General features: G+C 34.4%; 2 protein-coding genes and 1 non-coding gene across 4 annotated transcripts in view; 2 read left to right on the plus strand and 1 right to left on the minus strand.

Annotated features, from left to right (window-relative positions):
• The window catches only part of LOC125857072 (ATP-citrate synthase alpha chain protein 2), a 1,178,350-nt gene that overhangs the window by 636,707 nt on the left and 518,451 nt on the right, over positions 1–23,192 (minus strand). The gene's annotated exons all lie outside the window — the stretch shown is intronic.
• Positions 8,573–8,784, plus strand: LOC125857291 (small nucleolar RNA U3). Its single transcript, XR_007445618.1, has one exon. It is a non-coding gene; the product is annotated as a small nucleolar RNA U3 (small nucleolar RNA).
• Positions 18,063–21,221, plus strand: LOC125857071 (polygalacturonase At1g48100-like). Its single transcript, XM_049536738.1, has 7 exons — positions 18,063–18,296; positions 19,017–19,148; positions 19,504–19,731; positions 19,818–19,862; positions 19,945–20,152; positions 20,280–20,470; positions 20,630–21,221. Exons 1-7 carry the CDS (start codon positions 18,063–18,065, stop codon positions 21,020–21,022), a joined length of 1,431 nt encoding a protein of 476 aa, XP_049392695.1. The 3' UTR covers positions 21,023–21,221.

Below are 23,192 nucleotides of genomic sequence, written 5' to 3' on the forward strand. Positions count from 1 at the left end.
GCCAAATAGTTCCGCGAAGCAGTACTATACCGCACAATGGTCCAGAATGTGAAGATGTTGTAGGCAAGCACTCAACGGCGATGAGACAGAAGAAGGGCGAGTCGCCGAGTCATTCAGCGGACTCGACTAACCTCGCCGAACTATCCGCTTGCACTAATTTCTGATGGCTATAAATACTAAACTCATTATTAATTTTAGAAGTTCCAAACCATTATTATTATTTTCAGAATAGAATAGTACGTTTTTAGATATTTTCTCTCAAGTTTGGAGAGGGTTTTGTGGGAGACTTGAAGAGAGAAGGATTTCATCTTCCCCAAGTTGGAAGTAGGACTTCTCCATTCTTCTTCCTTTGCTTAAATCAAGGTTTAATTTCTTATACCCATTTGATTTTAGTATCATTTTAGGTGTATTTTGTTATTTCTTGATGTGTGGCTAAAAACCCCATTCTTGGGGTGTGATTTAACAAATATGTGTTGATATTGTTGTTGTGTCCATCTAAAGCTTAGCCTAGTCACTAATATCTTGCAAATTTCCTATTGAAAGCATGTACCCAACGATTTATCTCAACTTGAATTGCGGTCACACCCCAAGAACATTTCCCCATACTTGATTTTCTTGTTAATTTTTGCTATTTTTACTACTTGTGACAAAATCCCCAATTGATATTTGACACTTTCGTGTCACCCCCTTTAATTTACTATATTTTTAATCATTAATGTCTTTAGCTACGACTAGTTAGAGCTAAATTATATTTTTCTATCAATTCTCAAAACTACTCCCTTGGGACACGACCCAACCTTTAGTTGGGTTACTATACTATCGATGATCATAGACGTTCATACCGTAGGTTAGTGTCGTTGGTCACGATAAGCATCAAAATGGCACCGATGTCGAGGAGTGGTGTTATTTGGGAATTCGTAGTTAAATAAAAATTTTGATTCTTCTTAGTTTTAGTTATACTAATCTAAATTGTAGTTTTGTTTTGCTAGTGTGAATATCAGAATAGGAACTAAGGATGGAAAATCATTATGGATATCACACAGATCATCACTTTCTGAAACTACTGAACCTCAGGGACAACCTCCTGACATTTAAACAGGAAGGGGATGAAACAATACAAGAAATGTGGCTAAAGTTTCAAGCGGTGCTGCAACCATGCCCATCTCACGGGATGACGGATAAGGGGCTACTGGAGTGCTTTTATTGAGGTCTAGGACATGAAAATAAAAGTATAGTTGATCAACATTTCGAGGGCAGCATGCTACACCAGCCCTATGAAGTGGTAGCAAAACTCTTCGATGGCATGGTGGAAGCCAACAAAGAAGCAAAAAGAAAGCAGGAGTGGGACGCACTAGTCACCCAATTGGATGTTCTATCCACCCGAGTCACGGAATTGGAAACACAAGCCATGAAAGAAAAGAAGCACTCCTCCCTTTGAGGGTGTAAACATGGGAGAAAGCAGAGAAATGTGCAAGATGATAAAGCTCTGTCACTCATTCAACAAAAAATCGAGGCACATGAGAAGATGTTAAATGAGATGAAAGAGAACATCAAAATGCTAAACGAAGCGTCAGCCTCTCACTCCATGACCATTCAGCTGCAGGATGCTCAAATCAACCATTTGATATCAGGCCATTACCCATCATTCGCCGAGGACTCGCCTAATTACAACATGGGCAACTCCGAAGATGAAGAATAGTCGCTGACTTGCATAGTGTCACAACGTTAACTAAGACGTTATTTGGGAGGCAACCCAAAACCCCATATTATCTTATATTTGCGTACTAGTACAAATAATAGTGTCTTAGTCTTGCAGATTGAAGTGTGGTAGGTGCCAAAGAGGTGCAGAATGGCAAGCAGCAGACCCAGTCGACGAATCGCCGAAGACACCGATGATCAGTGCTATTTCGCCATTTGACTCAAGGCACTCTCTAAGCCTGGAATCTGTAAAACTCGCCGAGCTCAAAAAGGTTTCAGCGATTCACCCATCTGATCGGCGACCTCGAGGGTCACAACTGTTTGAACATCCACAGTTGTTGAGAAGTTTTGTAGTGTTTGGCGAAGCGCCGAATCACTTAGAAGTCAAAGCGCTGTCACCGAATAGGACTGAACTGGATAAGCTTCAGGCCAATGCACAAAATGATAGATGATTAGTCAGTCAAGAGTGTGGGTTTGAGGTAGGTGCATTGGAATGCTAAGAGAAGCTGTACTGAGCTTGATGAATCACTCAGCAGTGCACCAAACTTCCCTAACATACCTTCTACTTTACGTGACGTCTGTTGAAGAATTCCAACTCCAAACAGTTGCCTAACCAGGATTATTCTCTATCCCTATCTCTGTCTTTACTTAATTTGACCTCGAGATTATTGTTATATATTTGAGGACAAATGTATTTATTTGTGGTAGGGTGAGGCCCACCTGTGTGTGCTACTTACTTTTTGCTTGTGTTTGTATATATTTGGGTTGTTCTGTTTATACATTTGTCCTTAATCGCCGAAGTGGCTGACATCGCTCTGAATGGAGCAACGCCTCCACTTGCTCCTTCTTGCTTCGTTAGACCTCTCACGCTCCAAGCTATCATCCAAGCATGGTGTTGCTCAACTGGGAGCTCCTTCAAAGTACGTATGTTACCAAGCAAGGCCTGGAATCCCCTCTTTGGCACCATCTCAATCCCACGAGCATCCATCCTTGTGAATGATCCATCAATACATTGAAGTTCATGAATGGATGGCTTGGATGCAATCTGGATTGCATCATTCTCCCCTTCTTGGAAAGGATTCGTCCTCGAATCCATACCTTGCAAAACCATAGGGGAAGCAAACAAGAACCAGATCCTCATGGCATGAGGGTTATCGTTAGCAATAACAATTTCTTCAACATGCCAAGGACGCACAAATTTAACATATAACCAAGCATCAAAATGATCAACAAAGGGTTTATAACCCATCACGGTAATAGATACTTGGCTACATAATAGACTTTGACCAAGGGAAGAAGTGAATGAGCCAATACACTTAAACAACCTCATATGTAAGCCCTCATTGGTTCCACATTCAAACAAGCACAAGTGCCACAAGTCCCTTATGTCAAACAGTAAATAACACTTGTCCTCTTGACCAAGCATCACTTCATAAGTTCCACAAGTCAAGTTACTACCGGGGTCAATTGTAAAGGAAATCCAAAGGCTTGGATTAAGTATCCCCTCTTTTGCCCTATTGGAACCCTCAATTTCTAACAACATACCCCACTCAAAAGCGTTAGCATCATCATATGTAAACAATTACTAGAGAAAGATGTCTCGCAAGTCAACTGCCTCTAGGGTGTTTTCATGGGTATGACTACTAATAGATTCAAACTCATGGGTCATACCACTGACAATTGGAACACACCCAGAAGAAGAAGTATTGGGAAAACAAATACCACCTTCCTCCTCATCACATTCCTTCTCCACAAGAGTACTCTCATCTTCCAAAAAGATATTTCCATCTTTGGGAGGGAAAGCTTCACACCATAGTGGGTTACTATAACAAATATAGCTATCAAGAGCTATACTGCTCTCATGATTCATACCACTAAGTACATCACTAAGAGTGATTTCATCATCTTCAAATAAGATATTGTACTTAAAGAGGGAGGGATCAACCACTAGGGAAGAATTAAAATATGTAACTTCACCCTCAAAAAGACACATATCATTTTTCGAAGCATTTTCAAGCACATGATCTCTACGAGCAAAGGAAGCAATCGGGTCTTTCACAAAAGATATGCTCAAAGAGTCACTCATATTCAAATGATCAATATTTTTTTAGTACCACCAAATTGAGGTTTCTTAATCACATTACAAGAACCCTCAACCAGTGAACTACACTCACAAGCAGGTTGATCAACACAATCATTACGAGATAATGAACTATCATTCAAAGCACGAGTGTCAACACTAGGTGGACACAAATCAATTTTACTAGAAGAATCAATTCGATCATCAATAGGATCAACTAGTGTATCCATAATCTCAACAAGTACATTATCAACACATGGTAAAGAAATAATAGGCTCACATAAAGACAATCTAACATTTACAATTTGTTCATTTGCAATGGTAAAAGTGTTAAGTTTAGCTATTGTACCTTGACGTCCACAAGAAAGATCTTTACCCTGAAATGACACTCCCGTTGGAATGTTGGAACAGCCCACAAGTGCATCCATCGAAAGGGCTTCACGAGGATCTGGCCCTGGATGAGGCACTTGGAATGGATGATATTTTCTCTTTGCTTTTGATTCATCATGGCCTTCCTAGGTATAGTTCGCCTTACCACATACGATGGTAGTGTGAACTCTCTTTCTTTGGCCCAAATCTCATCCTCCACGTTGGTCAATCTATGATCCATCATTGATAGATGATGCTTATCGTGACCAACAACACTAACCTATGGTATGAGTGTTTACGATCATCGATAGTATAGTAACCCAACTAAAGGTTGGGGTCGTGTCCCACGGGAATGGTTTTGAGAATTTATAGAAAAATATAATTTAGCTCTAACTAGTCGTAGCTAAAAAGATTAACGGTTAAAAAACATAGTAAATTAAAGGGGGTGACACGAAAGTGTCAAATATCAATTGGGGGGTTTTGTCACAAGTAGTAAAACTTGCAAAAATTAACAAGAAAAACAAGTATGGGGAAATGTTCTTCGGGTGTGACCGCAATACAAGTTGAGATAAATAGTTGGGTACATGCTTTCAATAAGAAATTTGCAAGATAATAGTGACTAGGCTAAGCTTTAGATGGAAATAAGTTCCCTCTCGGGAAACTTACCCCGTTTCAAATGGGTTCCTCTCGGACACCCATTTGCCACATGAAGACCAGTCTATGCCTTACCCCACTCACTCTCTCGAGCTGAATGTTAGGATATGGAACTAGGGCTCACCCTCTCGAGCTGAACCTTATGTCCATCCACTCCTTAGGCCATCAGTCTAGTGGTCTTGGTTTCGCGACCTCCCTCTCGGGCAAGCCGAAAAGACATGGGTGGTTTTGTATTTGCAACTACAAACCCATTAAATTAAACCACAATCACTAGGTAAAATCACCATTAAAATACATCTACCCTATCAGCAAGCAAGACCCAACAACAATATCAACACATATTTGCTAAATCACACCCCAAGAATGGGGTTTTTAGCCACACATCAAGAAATAACAAAATACACCTAAAATGATACTAAAATCAAATGGGTATAAGAAATTAAACCTTGATCTAAGCAAAGAAAGAAGAATGGAGAAGACCCGTTTCCAACTTGGGGAAGATGAAATCCTTCTCTCTTCAAGTCTCTCACAAAACCCTCTCCAAACTTGAGAGAAAATATCTAAGAAATTAGTGCAGGCGGATAGTTCGGCGAGGTTAGATATCTAAGAAATATCTAAGAAATTAGGCTTTTGGCCTAAGTTGGCTATTCACTAAACCACAACTCAAGAGGATTGTAGGTAGTGGTTCAAGTACGGTCTACAGTTCATCAAGGTTCTTCCAAAGAAAGGTAAGGCTCAAAGGGTGTTCAAAAGAATTTCACACGCTCACGGGTAGGCCACAAAAGAGGTATATGTCAAATTTGGCTCATACTCTTTAAAGTTGCCTAAGATCGTCTCAAGAGGACACCTTTCTAAATCAATCAGACTAACAGGGTAAATTCTAGGTTTATTCATGCAAGTTTCAAAGTAAACTAATCACACAAGGCATTGACACTTAAGTCAAACAAGACTACACATTTTCGCTAGTGTGCAACGGTCATTACAAGAGAATCAATTCGATAAATGGCTAATCACAACGAGATGCAAAGAGTTCATATATTGTCTATGCAACTTCATTTGGCCTCATCATAGCTTTACATTCATGTTCGTTCAATTGAGAGCACTATTCAAGTCATCGGTATTGATTGAAACCGAGACTCAATTTTTTGCAAAAGAATAACCACATTCAACTCATGAGGGGTGGCAAAAATATGCGAAAAATTCAAAAAATTTGGAAGGGTAAAAAATCGTTTGCAATTAAGAATAAAAGATAGCCATGAGCTCAAACAGAACAACCCAAACTGATGTCAGCCACTTCGGTGACTCGCCAAACCCCCTTGGTGAGAGTTCCAAGATCGCCAACTGGCCCAAGGAGCTACAGAAAGAAGCTGCTCATTCGGCAAGATGAGGGAATTTCGGCGCATCGCCAAGTGGATTGGGCGATGGTCCCAGACCGCCCAAAGTTCCAGTAGCTCCCAGCCAAGGCAAGGAGCAGGATTCCTCACCGAACACATTGGGCGGATCGCCGAGTCATTAGGCAACCCCGACTTGGCTTGCCCATTGGCCATTTCGGGTCACTTTTGGGCCCATCTATGTAATAATGTCCTAAAACTATAAATAGACGTTTTAGGGTTCATTTTATGGAGACTGATTTGAATACTGTGGTTGTAAACCTGAAACTCATGTTTGAGTGTTTGAAAGCTTGGTATAATTTTTTGTTGAACCTTGTTTAGAAACGTCGGTTGCTTGGTATATCGAATACCTCAAGGTCGTCGTAAGAGTTAGGTGATTCTTGTTGGATTAACGAATTGAGGTCTTTGGGTTTAATATATCCTTAGGTTGCTCTTTGTTTCCTCTTTTTGTGTCTATCTATCTTTACTTTTTGTATTTTCGATTTCCGCATCTTATTGTATTTCCTCTCGTGAGAACTACATCATCAATTTAACAAGAACTAACGCACAATTCCACTCTAATTTGTAAATTCAAGGAGTTGGATTTGAGATCATTGAAAAGAGGTTTTTGGGGAGTTCATCGTGAGGCAAGTCCCTTTTAAATTACAACAATTAGAGGGATTATTAGGGTTCATTTATTCTATGAAGAGCATCAGTCTTTGGGTGATTCTCGAAATCGTTACAACGTGAACTTTGTCCTATAAGTACCCTAGAATATTTTCATAAAAGGGTGGGAGCTGTTGGACGTACATCAATTAATGTTTTAAACTTTATCATCGTAATTGATTGTAGAGGCGCTATTGTTGAATGTTGTCGATTATGATTAGAGCGTTTTTAGCAAGATTTGAGTTATATTTATTTTTTTTAACAAAAAATTGTTGATAATTTTACTAATACAAAAGTTTAAATTGAGTGATTTTATTAATACTAGATGGTGGCTGCCCGTGCCCAATCTTTATCTATTTGTATTTTGTATGAAAATACGTTATACTGCAAATTTGGAAATTGGGAAAACGTATTTATTGGTTGGTAGTAGCATGGGGTTAAGCTGGTATACATACACATACAATATATGCCTAAGTGAAGCAACTGTTGGTATACACACATAATGATGATTTTACTACCCGTGCATACATGAAAAGCAATTTTGACTAAATACACCATTATTGCTTTTATTTGTGTTTGGGCATGTATTGAAAGTCTTGTTAATTATTCATGAGGATAAATATCCGTTATGGATCCTAATGTGCTCTCTTGCAGTACTTGGGCTTGTTTTAACATGATTTGGGTCTGTATGGGCAAGATCGATATTATTTGTGCTTTTATTTGCATTACTTGGCTCTGTATTGGCATGATTTTACCTTTGAAACAAGAGACAATACCAAGCTTGTTTTCATACTTACTACACAAGTGATTTTTTACTCACATTTCATGATAGTATATATAATAAAGAGAAACAGACTTCTGGACTTGCTCATGCAACCATAACCTCTTCCTCTATGATATTCTTCTCATCCAATATCCTATAACACCATTGCAATTTTTGGTGATGTCAAAAATTACTTTTAAATATAAAATTATTTCTCAATATAAAAATAGTTATTTTTAAAATCTATTAAAAAGAAACGTGTCACTTAAGCTGGAAGAGAGTAGAGCCTTTTTGACATTGCTGTTATAAGGCCAAAAACACTTATTTTGGTAAAACACGGTATTTGACTAATTAGTAAATCTGTTTTTAAATAGAAGTAGAAACAACTTTTCTGTTATTGGGGAAAAACTAATAGTTTCTGATTTAAAAAAAAAAAACAAAAGCAGAAAATTATTTAGTTCAAGCCCAAAATATCTATGCCATATATACATATTTATCAATACATCTCTTATATTTATTTATTTATTATTGTGATGAGTGTTTTGTATATAGTGATTTAATTTGTGAAATGATTTTTAAATTTATTTTTCTTGATATTTTTAATTATATTTAAATCATCATGTTACTATTATATTAATATTTAATATTTTTTTATTCATCTATGTATGATATTGATTGACAATTTAAATATGTAAATTTTAATTTAATAAAATAAAGTTTTAATTATAAATTTTATCATAGATATTAAAATAATCTTAATATTAAAAGTGCATAATACTTGTCTTTTTTCGTAATTTGACTCTCAAAAGTATTTTTTTTAAAATTAGCCAAACATAATTCGCTTATAAAAAGTATTTTCAAATGAATTATCCAAACACAAATTGTTTTTTTTAAAAGCACTTTTCTGAAAAACTATTATAAAAAAATATTTCTAAAAATAAGTAATTTTTAGCAGCAATGCCAAACAAGCTCACGACCTTACTTGAACAAAATCTATTCTATGGCTTGTACCACTGTATCCTTGATTTCTAAGGAGGCAAACAACCAAGTCTGATTGATGAAGCATGGCCATGTGACCAGAGCGTGATTAACAATCATCCGTGGTTCCTCGAGCTGTGGTACAGTAGATGATCGTTCTTATATCTGCCCAGATCTGAGATAGTCTCATGGCTGTCTGACAGACTCCTACAAACAGACTCTAAATATATTTATTCCTTGGTATAAGTAAATCAAACATTAAAAAGAGTAATAAATAAAAGACATGGTCACATGTTTTGATACATAGGTGAGATTGAAGGGGTTTCTGTCACATGATTGCAACTCATAAAGATGTAAAAGAAGAAAATAAAATGCTGGTTGGAATACAAAGTAACAAAATAATTTAGGTTTAAATGCAATTGAATTTGAGCATCGAAGGTTCTTTTTAATAATTCTTTAGCAACAATCAAGGCAGTTCAGTTCACATGAATGTTACCAACATTCTATTGGGACTTTCATAAATTCCAGCTAACCCCCACAACTGTCCTAAATAAACTTATTCTATTCGATTCATGTGATACTTTTCTTTTTTTTTACATAAGCTGATGATGATGTTTTGTGGACTAAAGTATTGGCAGTTGGACACTTGGCTAGTTTTCAGTTGTATTATATTTTAGTATATCGTGAACTTAGGGGCGTTCATAATTAGGTATAATACATAAATATGTCTTTTAAGTTGGTCTCAATATACATTTATGTCCTCCAACTTTGAGATGTGCATAAGTATATATTTAAACTTGTATAAAGTTGAACAAATAGACACACACATCCTACGTGACATCCTATATGACAATTTGTGTCCTATGTGGTGTCCTATATATAATATGCCATATCGGACTTATGTGTGTACTTGTTCAAATAGCCTCATTTTCCATCTGCTTCAATTTGATGAATGATGACAATTTATATTTCACGGCTCAATCTAAATTTGCCTCCATTTTTTCTATTTCTCCTTGGAAGTTTAATCATTTTTTTAATAATTCAAGCTCACAATCTTAAAATTGAATAAGATCAAGGGTATTTACCACCTACGCAAACCCTATTATCAAATTTGCTTTCATTAAGAATTATGATGTATTTAAATGAAGTACGTCATTTCTTTCCATTTTTTTCATTTCTCCATTTTTTTCATTTCTCTTTTGGGAAAGATGATGTATTTAAATGAAGTAAATAATTAATAAAGAAAACAACTGAAACATGGCGCTTTTTGATTGGTTTATGACATCAAAAAAATACCTTTATGTGCTTCATTTGTGTGTTCACAAACCAAGTGAGAAAATAGGTCGAAATGGTATATTCCAAAGATATTTAATACTTTTGTAGAGTAATATAATAAGATGCCTATAAATTTAAGATATTTTTTTGAAAATTTGAGACAACTTGAATAGTGACTTTATGTCTTTTCTCTACTTTATTCTGTTTTGTCCATGTAACTGACCATAATAAATAGGAGATACATCGATGACCTTTTTTGGGTACATGTTATCTTTAACTCTTAGGGGTCGTTTGGTGTGAAGGATAAAAACAAAGTGTCCTGGATAAAAATTTAGTGGCACTTAATTTAGTGTTTGATTGAAAAATTTGGGATAACTTATCACATGATTAATAAATAGTATCGGGATAAGTTATCCCTCCCAAGGGATGGTATAATAATGAGTAAATTTTAGGAATAGGAAACATAAAAATCATATTAGCGCTCTATAGCTACAATTTTGCTATTTGCGCTCCATAGCAAACATAGTTTGTTATGGAGCATCTGATTGTATAAAATTGCAGACATCTAATTTGTAACATCTCGCAAATTGAAATAACTAGGAAGAAGTTAAGAATTGTAAATAGTTATTTTTGAAAAGAATATAAAAATCTGGAAAATTTGTTAAGTATGCTAAGTTGAGTTTTTGGTCAACTTCAAACGATCATAACTCCTAACTCAGTATGAGTTAGGTGTGTTTCCAAATATCGCAGGAAATATCTTGGAATAATCTTTACAACACCGCCTAGTTTACTCAATTCCGAGTTCATATGAGTGAGATATGTCCATTGAAAGTTCGGTTGTCTAGTTAAGGAAAGTCAAAACCGGATTTTTGAAGGGTAGTTTGATCTTTTCCTTACCCTATTATTTTAATTCGTTTTTGGTAATTACTTAGGGGTCTAAACTGAACTTGGTCAGTTTACGCTTTTGAAATTTGAGTTAGGGTTTTAGAGGAGAGAAATGAAGAGGAGAAAAGAGAAGGAGAAGTAAGGAAATCGTCGAGTTCTTCAAGAATCGCTTGTGGATTTCATCAAGGGGTGATCCCTACGAGGTATGTGAGATCACATAGCGTTGGGTTAGTTCACCCACGCGCCAATCATGATTTATTTCAGCGTATTGTCGTTCTTGAGATTAGAGAAATTGAGTTCTTGAAGAATTTGTTTGAAGTTTCTATTTGGTTCTTGATTGTTGAAGTTGTTGAGAAGTTCTTGATTTTAATTCATGAAATTAGTTGTCGTTTTGGGTATATTCTTACATATTTTGATTATGTAGTTGAATCTAAATGTTTGGGAAAAGACCCAATTGAGTTTAGAGGGTTTAGAGTTGGAAAACGACCAAGGAAGTTCATCGAAAATTTGGGAATGGGGGTGAGGCGCCGCGCCTCTTAGCGTGCCCCAAAGTCTTCTCTGAAGTTCAGAACGTGGGGCGCCGCGCCAGCCAGTGAGCCCCAACTTCAGCTCTGAAGTTTTGGGTCTGGCGCCCCGCGCCACTCAGAGCGCCACAGACGCTAGGTTTTCTACTTTTCCCCTCTTCTTTCTGTACTAGTCCCTTAGCAATTTCCAAAGAGCCTTTGAACTAATTTTCAGTAAAGACTAAATGCTTTCATAATTAAGCAAGAGAGGAAACTTTGATTTTCAAGGTAGCCTTTGAGCTAAGTTTTTGAGCAATTATCTCAAATCACAGAAAGAAGTATATTTTTAAACATAAGAGCTAGTATCATTTTTGGGAGTAGTATTGAGCACCGATATGGGGGAGAGTTCAGAAAACTCACATCCCCCATAAACCATGTAGCCATCATGGGTAGAAAAGGATCATAATTTTTATATGATTGCTTTAGTGCTTTTTAGCATAGACTAGTGGATCCACTTAGTAGTTTAGGTTCTATACCCTCGGCAAGGTATAGGACAACCCTTGCAGTGTCAGGCAAAATGTTGTACCATCACAATAGCTCTTAAGTGATGGTTGTCGGTTAGAGTAACTCCAACAACAATATTATTTTGTATTTTTATATACATCTCAGAGTTTTATTGTATCTTTGCATACACATCAGAGTTACTATTGTATTTCCAAATACACATAGTTGATAACCATGTTTTAAAAGCTTTTCTTTATATTGCACTTGTTTGATACTTCTTTATATTGAAATGAGTTCAGTTAAGTTTGAGTTGAGTTGAGTTGAGCCAGGTAAGTTCTTCAGTTCCTTTCAAGATTATGTCTTGTTTAGAATTCCCCTCGCATACTCGTACTTTCAATGTACTGATGTTTTTTGGCTTGCATCTTTGTATGATGCAAACACAAATAACCAGGATCAGCATCCAGCGCATCGTTGATCCAGTTGAGCACTCAGAGTCTTGTGGTGAGCCTCCTTGCTTTCCAGAGGATCCCTTTTATTACTTTTAGTATTATTATTAGTTCATTAGGATGTCATGGGTCTTGTCACGACATCCATCTCAATTGTTTAGAGGCTTCATAGACAGTCAAATGTTAGTTCTTTAGCCTTTTCATTTCATTATCTTATGTTGAGACTTAAGTTTGCCTTATTGGCTAGTTGAATGTTTTCTTTATAACATTCTAAGTTTTGTTTGGGTTTATCTTGTTAAGCTAAGTCTTCCGCTGAGTAAGTAAGTCAGGTCAGGGTTTGCTTGGGGCCAACAATGGTTTTCGAGTGTCAGTCCCGCCCAGGGTGTAGGCTCGGGGTGTTAAATAATTTGTATAAATCAGACATATGTGTCTATGAAAATTGTGTTTGTATATGTATATATTATTTGTGTTAGGCTAGAGTGTCGAGCGAGATTAGGAGAGAGAGAGAGAGAGGAGAGAGGGTAGAAAGTGGAGAGGTGAATTGTATATGTACATTGGTTATATAATCATATCATATTTTTTTTGTGTGTGTGCACGCGTGTGTGCGTGCATGCATGTGTGAGCTATAGGCCCTCCTATGTGGCGTCACCACACACCAGTATTCCCTTTTAATCTATTTATTTTCAAAACTAACCTTCCCCTTCCTCTAAAAAAACCTTTACAACTGTCATCACCATCTTACAAATTAAGCCTCCACCAAATCTACCATATGTATAAATATCAGTCCCCCTTTGAACTTACTTAAGTAATTGATCGCCATATAGGAATACTAGGCCAAACTTAAATTTAACCAACTAGTACTAGAATGAAGTATTGGGTCAAACTATGTGAGTTAACTGGCTCAAATGATTATATAATAGTTAATACCTTGAGAATTTTCTTTTTAATTTTGAAATTGTGAATTTTTCTCCTTTAATCCTATGTATACTTGCATTGTTCTATGCATTAGTCTACCATTTCTTGATAATCTTACTTTACCTTTGGTGATTTGAGTTAATCTTTTTTTGTCTAGGGGTGGTACAACATAGATTGAGGGTCAATGTCATTTATTAGAGTTTTGAATGAAATATGAAGATTTGTGATTTTCATGAAAAGTTGCGACTATTCTTATTTAACCCTTCTTAAAAGGCACAATCTATAGAAAAGTCATAATTTTCATAAAATTCACAACTCTTTTGAAAGTAAGAACTCTACAAAAAAGTCACGATGATTTTTCATAAAAGTCACAACTTTTCACAAAAATCACAACTTTTCACAAAAGTCACAACTCTTCATTTTTCATCCACACATTTTAAAATCCAACACTTAATTCCAAGACACCGAAAGAAGAAAGAATAAACAAAAAAAAAATGATTTCAATTGCAATGCGATATTATTACTCTTGCACCTCTCAGTCCACAACTCATAACGCTGTTGGAATGGTTGAATTCATAACATTTAGTTCTTCAGTATACAAAACTTCTATTTCTGCCACTATTATTTATAGGTTTTTTCCGCTATAGGGGAGTCAAATTCAAATATATTAGTTAAGCTTCTTATGAAGTGTGTTTCATTCCTCAAAGTTTTCTTCCTCCTATTTCATGAAGCTTAATCTTTTACCATAAGCCATAGTGATTCATGTAACTATTGCAATTTCTTTTTGCTATTTTGGTGACTTTTTTGAACTCTGTTAAAAATCCTAGTTAGGTTGATTGAAAATTAATCTTCTCTTTTGTTCCTTTCTACATGCTTCTTCATATACCTTTTGCGAAAATTGTTTGTGGGTTGTGCTATATTTGATAGCACACAACAACAAATATATATGTGATAACTAATACAGAACCAATGGTGAAGTTTGTTAAAAGAACCAAATAGATTGTTCTCTTACTCGCCACAGTTAGTATATTATTTTGATTGTTTTTATCTTAGGTACAAACATTTTGTATGTCATTTCACTCTTCCTAGAATATTAGTATAGAAATAATTATTCCATTTCTTTTATCGCAAGTTGACTAATTTACCATATTTCTCCCTTTCTTCTTTTTGGGCATGATAAGAGATCAAGTTTTCTAGAAACTAATAGATGCCCAAAATAAACTATAACAAAAATATTTTTTATCGACAATAAATATGTGCATTAACGAAAAGTTCTAGAGCCTTTACAGACATTAATTAATTTTTATTAGATTCAATGTCACTATAAACTTCAGAGACATGTATAGAGAGTACTAATTGCCTCTTAAAATATATATTTAGTGGCAATTAAGCTATTAATTGTCATTAAAGATCATTTTTGCTGTAGTAATAACTCTTTCTTTTGGCTTCTTTCAATTAAATTTGTGAACTGTAAATTTGGATACAACCCGACATACTATCTTTTTGAAAATTATGTTAAGCAACATGCCTTTATCTTCTTGATTGTTAGGAAAGTAAGGCCGTCTTTATTATTATTTGTGTATATTTGTGAGTTCAAGTACTCACAAAATTATGCTGTGAGATTTTAATATGTTATGTATCAAAATTTTGGTTTAGAATATCCAGTTGTGAATAATTTCATTCAAATGCAACCTACTGTTAGGTTGATCATTGCATTAATTCTTTGTAACTGCATACTATAACCATAACAGTAACTATGGTTCAATTCCAAATAACTTGGGGCCGATGATATGAAACCTAAGCAATAATAATGACTATTAAGACACAATGAGGAAAAACCTTTATGATATTACCAATTTTAGGGTCATTTTTGACATATACATGATACAACATACTATAATAATAAAGAGATTGATGGAGGTTCATAAGAAAGGAGCCGAAGGTCCTCCATTTTAATTTAGTTAATTATGTTCTTGTATGGACGTGATGTTCCACTTTACTTGGTAGTGTTATTGTTCGAGGCTTTTTGGTCTCTACTTTAACGGCTGATGTTGTTCTTTATAACTTTCTGGAATTTAGAAAATTTCGTTACTTCTAAAAAACTATTTCCATGGATATTTTCTTAGACTTCTTTCTTATACTTAAAATCTCTCTATGACTCATAATTTTTGTGCAACAAAAAAGAAAATTAAAAAAATGTAGCACTTTAAAATTTCGGAGGAACGCTTTGCCTTAAGATAAAATGTTCTTGACAATGTAGTGTATGTATAAAAAATACGAATATTACCGAATGATCATACATAAGCTTAATAAAATAGTTCAATTCCGTGTGAAGCACGGGTAATTTACCTAGTTGTATATATGTAACTACTATGTATATGTATCAATGATTGTATCTGTATATCTGCATAAAATTTGAATTTATATATAATTGAATCGAGTTAAAACATTTCTATTTGTATATCAAATCTCTCTCGCGCTTTATTAAAAAAAACTTATACATTGTATTTTGTATAATTTGTGTTTGTATAAAGTGAGAAAGAGAAAGACAAAAGAGAACTGGGCAGGGGACGATTTGTATTTGTATAATTATAAGTGTATAAGACGGGTAGATATGGATTTGTATTTGTATATACAGTCTCTCTTGCTTTAGACAAACATAAACACAAACACAATTTATACATTTGTGTTTGTATAAAGTGAGAGAGGTGAGGGAGAGTGACGAGCGAGATTCAGGGAGAGAGGCGAATGACAAGAGAGTTCGCTGCAAATTGGAATTAAATAAAACTATAGTTATAATATTTATTTTGAATTAATAGTTTGCTATAATGCACAATTTTCCCTATAATAATCCCATCATAATTTGTCATTGAATAAACTTATTAAATGAAAAAACTACCTTTCAAATCCTTTAATTATGAACTCCCATTAAAAGAGCACTATTGATTTTAGTATTGTCAACATTTTGATGGATTTGTTTGGAGGCTTCAAAGATGAAGATATTGAAGTAAAATGTGGACGTATTATACGTTGAGCAAATTTGGGAGCAAGTACATGTAGGGCGTATTATATGTTATATTCGCTACTAAATTTTGAGTCATAAGTTGCTTCACTTTTTATACACAGTTTTATAGTAAATGTGATACGTAAAAGAGTTTTTCTCATCACACTATATTATTTTCTTTAGCATGGAGTATTGACACCTCCAAAATTGGCACATAATTGAGCACAAATAAAATTTATAAGAATTCATACATAAAAATAACTAAGCTAAATAAGGAGGAGGTTTTGTTTTTAAGATTGAATAGCTAAAACTCTACCAAAAAAATAATTTACAAAAAAGATAAATGAGAGGGTATTTTTGTAATCAAACCACTTATTTTTAGGAAGTACGCAATGGTTATTAATTTTAGTAGAACAAATCAAACAATCAATAAGAAATAATGTCAGGATAACTAATCTCAACATAACTTATTCCAACATAATTTGTATTCAAACCAAACAACCCCTTAAATCTTAAAGATCCAAAACCCAACAACATATAAAATGAAAATTTGATCTATTTGTACAGTATAATTTTCTGAAGAAAGGATGTCGCTTGACATGCCTCAGGCTAGCTATGACAATGCAAAAACCTTTTTATGTTATTAGTGAACTTTAAATTGTAATAGCAAGTTAGTTATTACTTCATCATATTTTTTTAGTTGCTATGTTGTTCGGATCAATTTTTATGCACTTCATAGGAAAAATCACCTAATATTATTTTTTTGTCTTTATTGGAAGTTGAACTTAAGATTTCATAGCTCTCAACCACTTCACTGATCACTAGACTACATTATTGGGTGCTATTTTAGTATAATTACTTTCATTGTCTCAATTTATATGACTCACTTTTCTTTATAATCAGTTACAAAATAATGACATATTACTATATTTAGTAACAATTTAACTTTAAAAATACTCATTAATCTTAATGAAATGCTTTATTATCACACAAACATGTATGACTTACTTTAGATCAAAAGTTTCAAAAATTTATCTTTCTTTCTTAAATTTCATGTCAAGTCAAACTAACTCAAATAAATTAGGATGGAGAGACTAATGTTTATTGAAAGATTACCTATAAATTATAATTACCTAATAAATAACTTGATTGTGTAAATATTTTATACACCATAATGCATATAACTTAAACTCAAATTAAAGTGAGGTCACTATAACAAAATTAACTTTTAGCGTCAATATATATACACATTAAAATAAAGAGTGCTAAAGTCTTACAGCATTAGTAACGTGTCATTCGATTCAATGTCGCTAAAGGCTTTAGAGATATATACAAAGAATGCTAATTGCCGTTAATTAATTGACACTAAAGATCATGCGGTCTAAATGGCAAGAGCTAACTAGAATCAAATCATAATTTTATGTTATGATTCAACTTATAATTTATTAAATTTGGTTTTGAGCATCGTGAATCGTCTTAAGCTGCAGTTTGATTTGGTTAAACAAAAACTTTAGCAACCAAATCATAACTGATTTTTTCTTCTTTTTGAATAAATAGATTATATGCATGTTTGTGCATGATAACATGTTATTCTACCTTCTACATTATTGACGATTAATATAAGCTGGCAACTGGTTTTGGTGGTTCAGGTTGTCCCAATAAACTTTGTGTATTTTTATTTTATTTTATTATTTAAACTTCCATATGCCAAAAAAAGAGGAAACAGTTATCAACCAACCAAAAATCACATAAAGTAAAGACATGTGTAATTAATAAAAAAGCACTTAAAAGAATCTTGGCTTATCCTTGTACAGTTCTCATTAGTACTTTGTACATTCCTTTCTATATAAATCACAAGTTAGCTCCTTTAGGCTAATTTAAAGAAAATTTAGTCACCCAACTGTCCCCAAAGCTTTTAAAATCCCTCAATACCCTGTGTCCATTAGACAAAAATGACAGGTTTTAGTTTGAGAAGCTTCATATCTCTGCTTATCATTGCATTTCTTGTTTTGTCAGAAACATGTAATGCCAGAAGAGGCAGACAAATCACAACTTCCTCCACTTCTCTGTACAGGAAGAAAGGGAGCAAAATGCTCACCAATTCTCCAAGCAAAGGATATTCAGCCACCACTTTTAATGTTAGGGACTATGGTGCCAAAGGGGATGGAAAGAGCGACGATATCAAGGTAGGTTTTAATTTTTATCCATCATGATCAGTGTTGTCAAATGTGCGCTTATGTTAGGCGAAAAATATGTTGATCACTTTGCCTCTTTAGTGGATGCTTTAGGGTCTTCATTAAGGCTCTAAGACATGATTTTAATTCCTTGAGAATGAGGATAACCCTGAAGAGGCGATACCAAACAATTAATATTTCACTTTATCGTAATTTTTCTGTCCAAATACTTATAATTAGTACTCTTGAACTACACATACATGCTTGATTTTTTTTTCTCCATTTACTCCTTTATTAAAAACCATGCTGTACTTGCGCTTAGCCTTTACAGTTAAAGCTCAGAGCTTTCTGTGTTTGGCTTTACGCCTTTGATAACACTGATTGTGACCTAGTTAGGATTTTTAGGAAGTTCCGCTATGTGATCCAGACCTACCTACCTCACGAATAAGGGTGAGTTCAGTGACCGGACTTTAAGGATGAGTTCAGTGAACAGAGCTCCTTTTGTCTTCATGAAAAGGGTCCGCAATTGTACATTGTAATGTTGACTTAGTCCTGAGATTAGTTAGTGTCATTTATCACATTTTGTAAGTTACCAATCTATGCTAGTTTACTTGCAATTGGTGCTCAAAATGTCATTATAGCATATGTACCATCTTTTACACTCTGCATATAACTTCTACTTTTACAACAATGAGTAACATTTAAACTGCTAATCCTTTACATGAAACCCAGGCGTTCGAAGCGGCATGGACAGCTGCTTGTAAAGTAGAAGCATCAACAATGTTGGTCCCATCAGAATATGTATTCCTTCTTGGACCCATTTCATTCTCTGGCCCATACTGTCAGCACAACATTCTCTTTCAGGTAACTCAATTCTCTACACAAATCTGTTTATTCCTTGATTCCTCTCTTCTAAGATTATTCCGTGATTCGAGGGCTGTTAGTAGCCTATTTCTCGAACCTCCTTTGATCTCACTGAATGGATTTTGTGGATTTTCTTGAAGTATTTGAATAATGTCGAGAAGACTTTAGCCACATCTTCATCTGATCTTGTCAGCATCACAAGAGTTTATGGAATATAAAACATGTCTCTATTACCCTTTATAGGATAGAGTAGCTTCCAAGAACTTAAATTAAACTTGTGTTGTAGAGTTCCACAAAATTTCGATGTCTACAGTAATACCTGTTTTATATCCACTTCCCCTTATATCTTTTGCAGCTAGATGGTACGATCATAGCTCCAGCAGATGCTGAAGCTTGGGGTTCAGGCTTTTTGCAATGGCTTGACTTCACAAAACTAGTTGGAATTACAATTAAAGGAAGCGGCAAGATTGATGGAAATGGTGCAGTTTGGTGGCATGATACCCCATTTGATGATCCTACAGAAGAGGAATCAAAATTAATTATCCCATCAAACAACACAATGCAGACAAGTCTTCCGATTCCTGTAATTTTTGCTCGATCCTAAGCTGTTTCGTCTACATATGTTGTACCCTATTCAATTCCTTAATTCTGATCACTGTCTTCTGGCAGCTAAACAGTTCCCTTGGTGGAAGAATGCCAGGCATTAAGCCAACAGTAAGGACTACCAACCACAAAAAGGTTCAAGCCACATATGTTGTGTGAATATTTTAATGCGATACTGTTGTACGTGATGCAGGCTCTTAGATTTTATGGAAGTTCCAATGTGACAGTCACCGGCATTACAATTCAGAATAGTCCACAATGTCATCTCAAGTTTGACAACTGCATTGGGGTATCGGTATACAATTTCAGCGTCTCATCCCCTGGTGATAGTCCTAATACTGATGGAATCCACTTACAGAACTCCAAAGATATCCTTATCCGCAGTTCCAATGTTTCATGCGGTAATTAATTTTAATTTTCTAATTTGCTCCTCGATTTTTGCTTAGCTCAAGAGATCGATGTCCTTAATTATTAGCAGTTCCAATGATGGAAAATACACTCACCATCACACATTTTTGGTTCATGCAGGAGATGATTGTATTTCAATACAAACTGGATGCTCAAATGTTTATATACACAATATAAATTGTGGACCAGGACATGGAATAAGCATTGGAGGGCTTGGTAAAGATAACACTAAAGCTTGTGTTTCAAATGTCACTGTGAAAGATATCATTATGCATAACACAATGAATGGCGTAAGGATTAAGACATGGCAGGTATGGATACCATTATGTATAAACTCAACATTCCAATAGCCATTTTATCTAGTTTTGTGTTGGATAGGTTTTATTAACTAATTCCATGATTTTTATCGATACGGAGAATTCATACAACCAAGTGTATTGTAAAAAAATACAATCATTTTGTGTGGGCAGGGTGGATCAGGGTCTGTGCAAGGACTAATGTTCTCAAACATACAAGTTTATGAAGTCCAAATACCAATTGTAATTGATCAGTTTTATTGTGACAAGAGCAAATGCCCGAATCAGACATCAGCAGTGGCTTTATCAGAAATTAACTACGAAAAAATAACAGGAACTTATACAGTAAAACCGGTGCATCTTGCATGCAGCGACAGTATGCCATGTGTAGACGTGACCCTGACCGATATCCAACTAAAGCCATTACAAGAACAATACCATATGTATGAACCATACTGTTGGCAGACCTTCGGAGAGTTGTATACTCCTACCGTCCCTCCAATTCAATGTCTGCAAGTTGGTAAGCCATCAAGCAGCACGACTCAAGCTAATTATGGTCAATGCTAAGCAGCACGAATCAACACATATATTTTTTATTTTGGTGTTCTCATTTGTGAGGCCGGAAAGGTTCTGCTGACCCTTATACACCATATAGAACATGAGTGCTGATTCTTAATAGGATTAGAACATAGAGTATGTCTTGTTTTACAAGCATTACTTCCCTCTTGTTGAAGATTTCTACAGTATACGGTATGTTAAGACACTTCCCTTCGTGCAAAACTATCTTCTGGTGTTTGTTGGAATGACTACTCCACTATACTATATGCTAACAGAGACAGGTCCAAAAATTGAAGTTAATGAGTTTCCATCACAACCTCGAAATAATATATACTCCCTCTGTCCCAATTTATATGACTCACTTTCCTTTTTAGTCAGTCCCAACATTTTTATATAAAGTAACAATCTAACTATAAAATATCTATTTTACCCTTAATGAAATAATTTACAGCCACACAAATTTCTATCATTCATTTTGGACCACAAGTTTTAAAAGTCTTCTTTTCTTTCTTAAACTCTGTGCCGAGTCAAAGTACCTCATATAAAATGGGACAGAGGGAGTAATATTTATTGAGTTCACCATAAAATATTTAGAGATATTTAGTGGATTTCTTAATACATATCACATGAATCTGTAGCTTATAAGCTAAGTCCACCATGATAAACCAGTTACAATCAAAAGCTCAAGGATTTGTGTCTCCAGACATTAATTGTTTCTCCAAATAATCTATCACTTCGGAGACTAGCAATTGGTAAATAAAGGGGTAAGAAATGCAACAGTCCAATCAATTTCGGATTTGTGTGATTCACGAACGGAAAAAGGGTTAAATATCTCTCTTAATTGACAAAATTGATTTAAATATACCTATCATTATATTTTTTGTTCAAATATACCTTCCATTATACTTTGCCATAAATTTGTCCTTGATTTTTAAGGAGGGACATTTATCAAGCCCAGAATCAAATTAAAGGATGTTGACTCCTATGAGACCACCAAACGTCAAGGGACCAACTCCTTGAATCAAAATAGTTAGACCATTAAAGAACAATCTAGAGAGAAGAAAGTAAAGGAACAAACGATATTTACTGATGTGCCGACATTAGACGACACATTTGACGTTTTTAACTATGAATAAATGCAAGTTCTTAAGCAACAATTGTGTTAATTTGATAGTTTTTATGTATTTTGTACAAGAAATCGAAGCAAGACAAAGATGTAGTTTGTGGAAACCTTAACCACCCAAAACAAGAACCTAAATTAGCAAAAATAGAACACAACAAAATAAACAACTATTTATCGTGGAAAACCTCCTTGCTCAAGGGAAGAAAACCTCCTTGCTCAAGGGAAGAAAACCAACACCTCGTAGGATTTCACCAAACTTCACTAACTTCAAAGAACTATTTTAGATTACAACTCTATAATCAAAGAGACTAAGAGCCTGATTGGTATTGTTGTAGGGAGGGCAATTTTTTTTTTTTTTTGAGAAAGAAACATTTTTTTTTTTGAAAAATCAAGCGTTTGAGAAATCCTTAAAACTGCTTTTAAATGAAAACAAAAGCAGTTTTTCCTCTGTTGGGAAGAAACTAAAAATATTTGTTTCTTAAAAAAAGAATAAGCAGGGAATTATTTTTTGAAGACTAAGATATCCCTCCCATATCTACATATTTTGCAATATATCTCTTATTAATTAATTAGCAAATCTCATAAGTTTGGTTTACTTTCATTCAACAATTTTGTTTTTATTTTCATATAATAATTTTTTATTTTATTTTATATAATATATTATTAATTTATATTTTATATATCATTTTACGTATTATTTTACAAAATTAGAAATAAAGTTAAGCAGTGCACTAGAGGAAATTAATCCTTGATTAAATTCGTAAGTAATTTAATTTATATATTAGAATTTGTACACTTAATATGAGAAATTATATAAGTGTTTAATGAAGGATTTCAAAATATAAATGGAGGAGTGCAATTACAAGTTTTTAATGAAACGATTTGTAATTTATTATTGTAAGAATAATTTGGACAAGAATTTTGAATTATTTTCGTAACTAATTTTGTGGTTTGTGTTTTGTCATATTTAATTAGTACTCAGAATCTTATTTCTTGATAGAGAAGGAAAGAAGCCTGTTTTTATCTACATTTTGGAGAAGAAAAGAAGTGTCTATA

This window comes from Solanum stenotomum, chromosome 2, assembly GCF_019186545.1.
Source record: "Solanum stenotomum isolate F172 chromosome 2, ASM1918654v1, whole genome shotgun sequence".
NCBI lineage: Eukaryota > Viridiplantae > Streptophyta > Magnoliopsida > Solanales > Solanaceae > Solanum > Solanum stenotomum.

Bases quoted from the DNA above. Each gene is read 5' to 3' on its own strand.
- LOC125857071 (XM_049536738.1), top strand. From the start codon at position 18,063: ATGACAGGTTTTAGTTTGAGAAGCTTCATATCTCTGCTTATCATTGCA. The intron at 19,149-19,503 runs GTAACTCAATTC...TATCTTTTGCAG, and splicing joins AGCACAACATTCTCTTTCAG to CTAGATGGTACGATCATAGC. The intron at 19,732-19,817 runs GTAATTTTTGCT...GTCTTCTGGCAG, and splicing joins AGACAAGTCTTCCGATTCCT to CTAAACAGTTCCCTTGGTGG.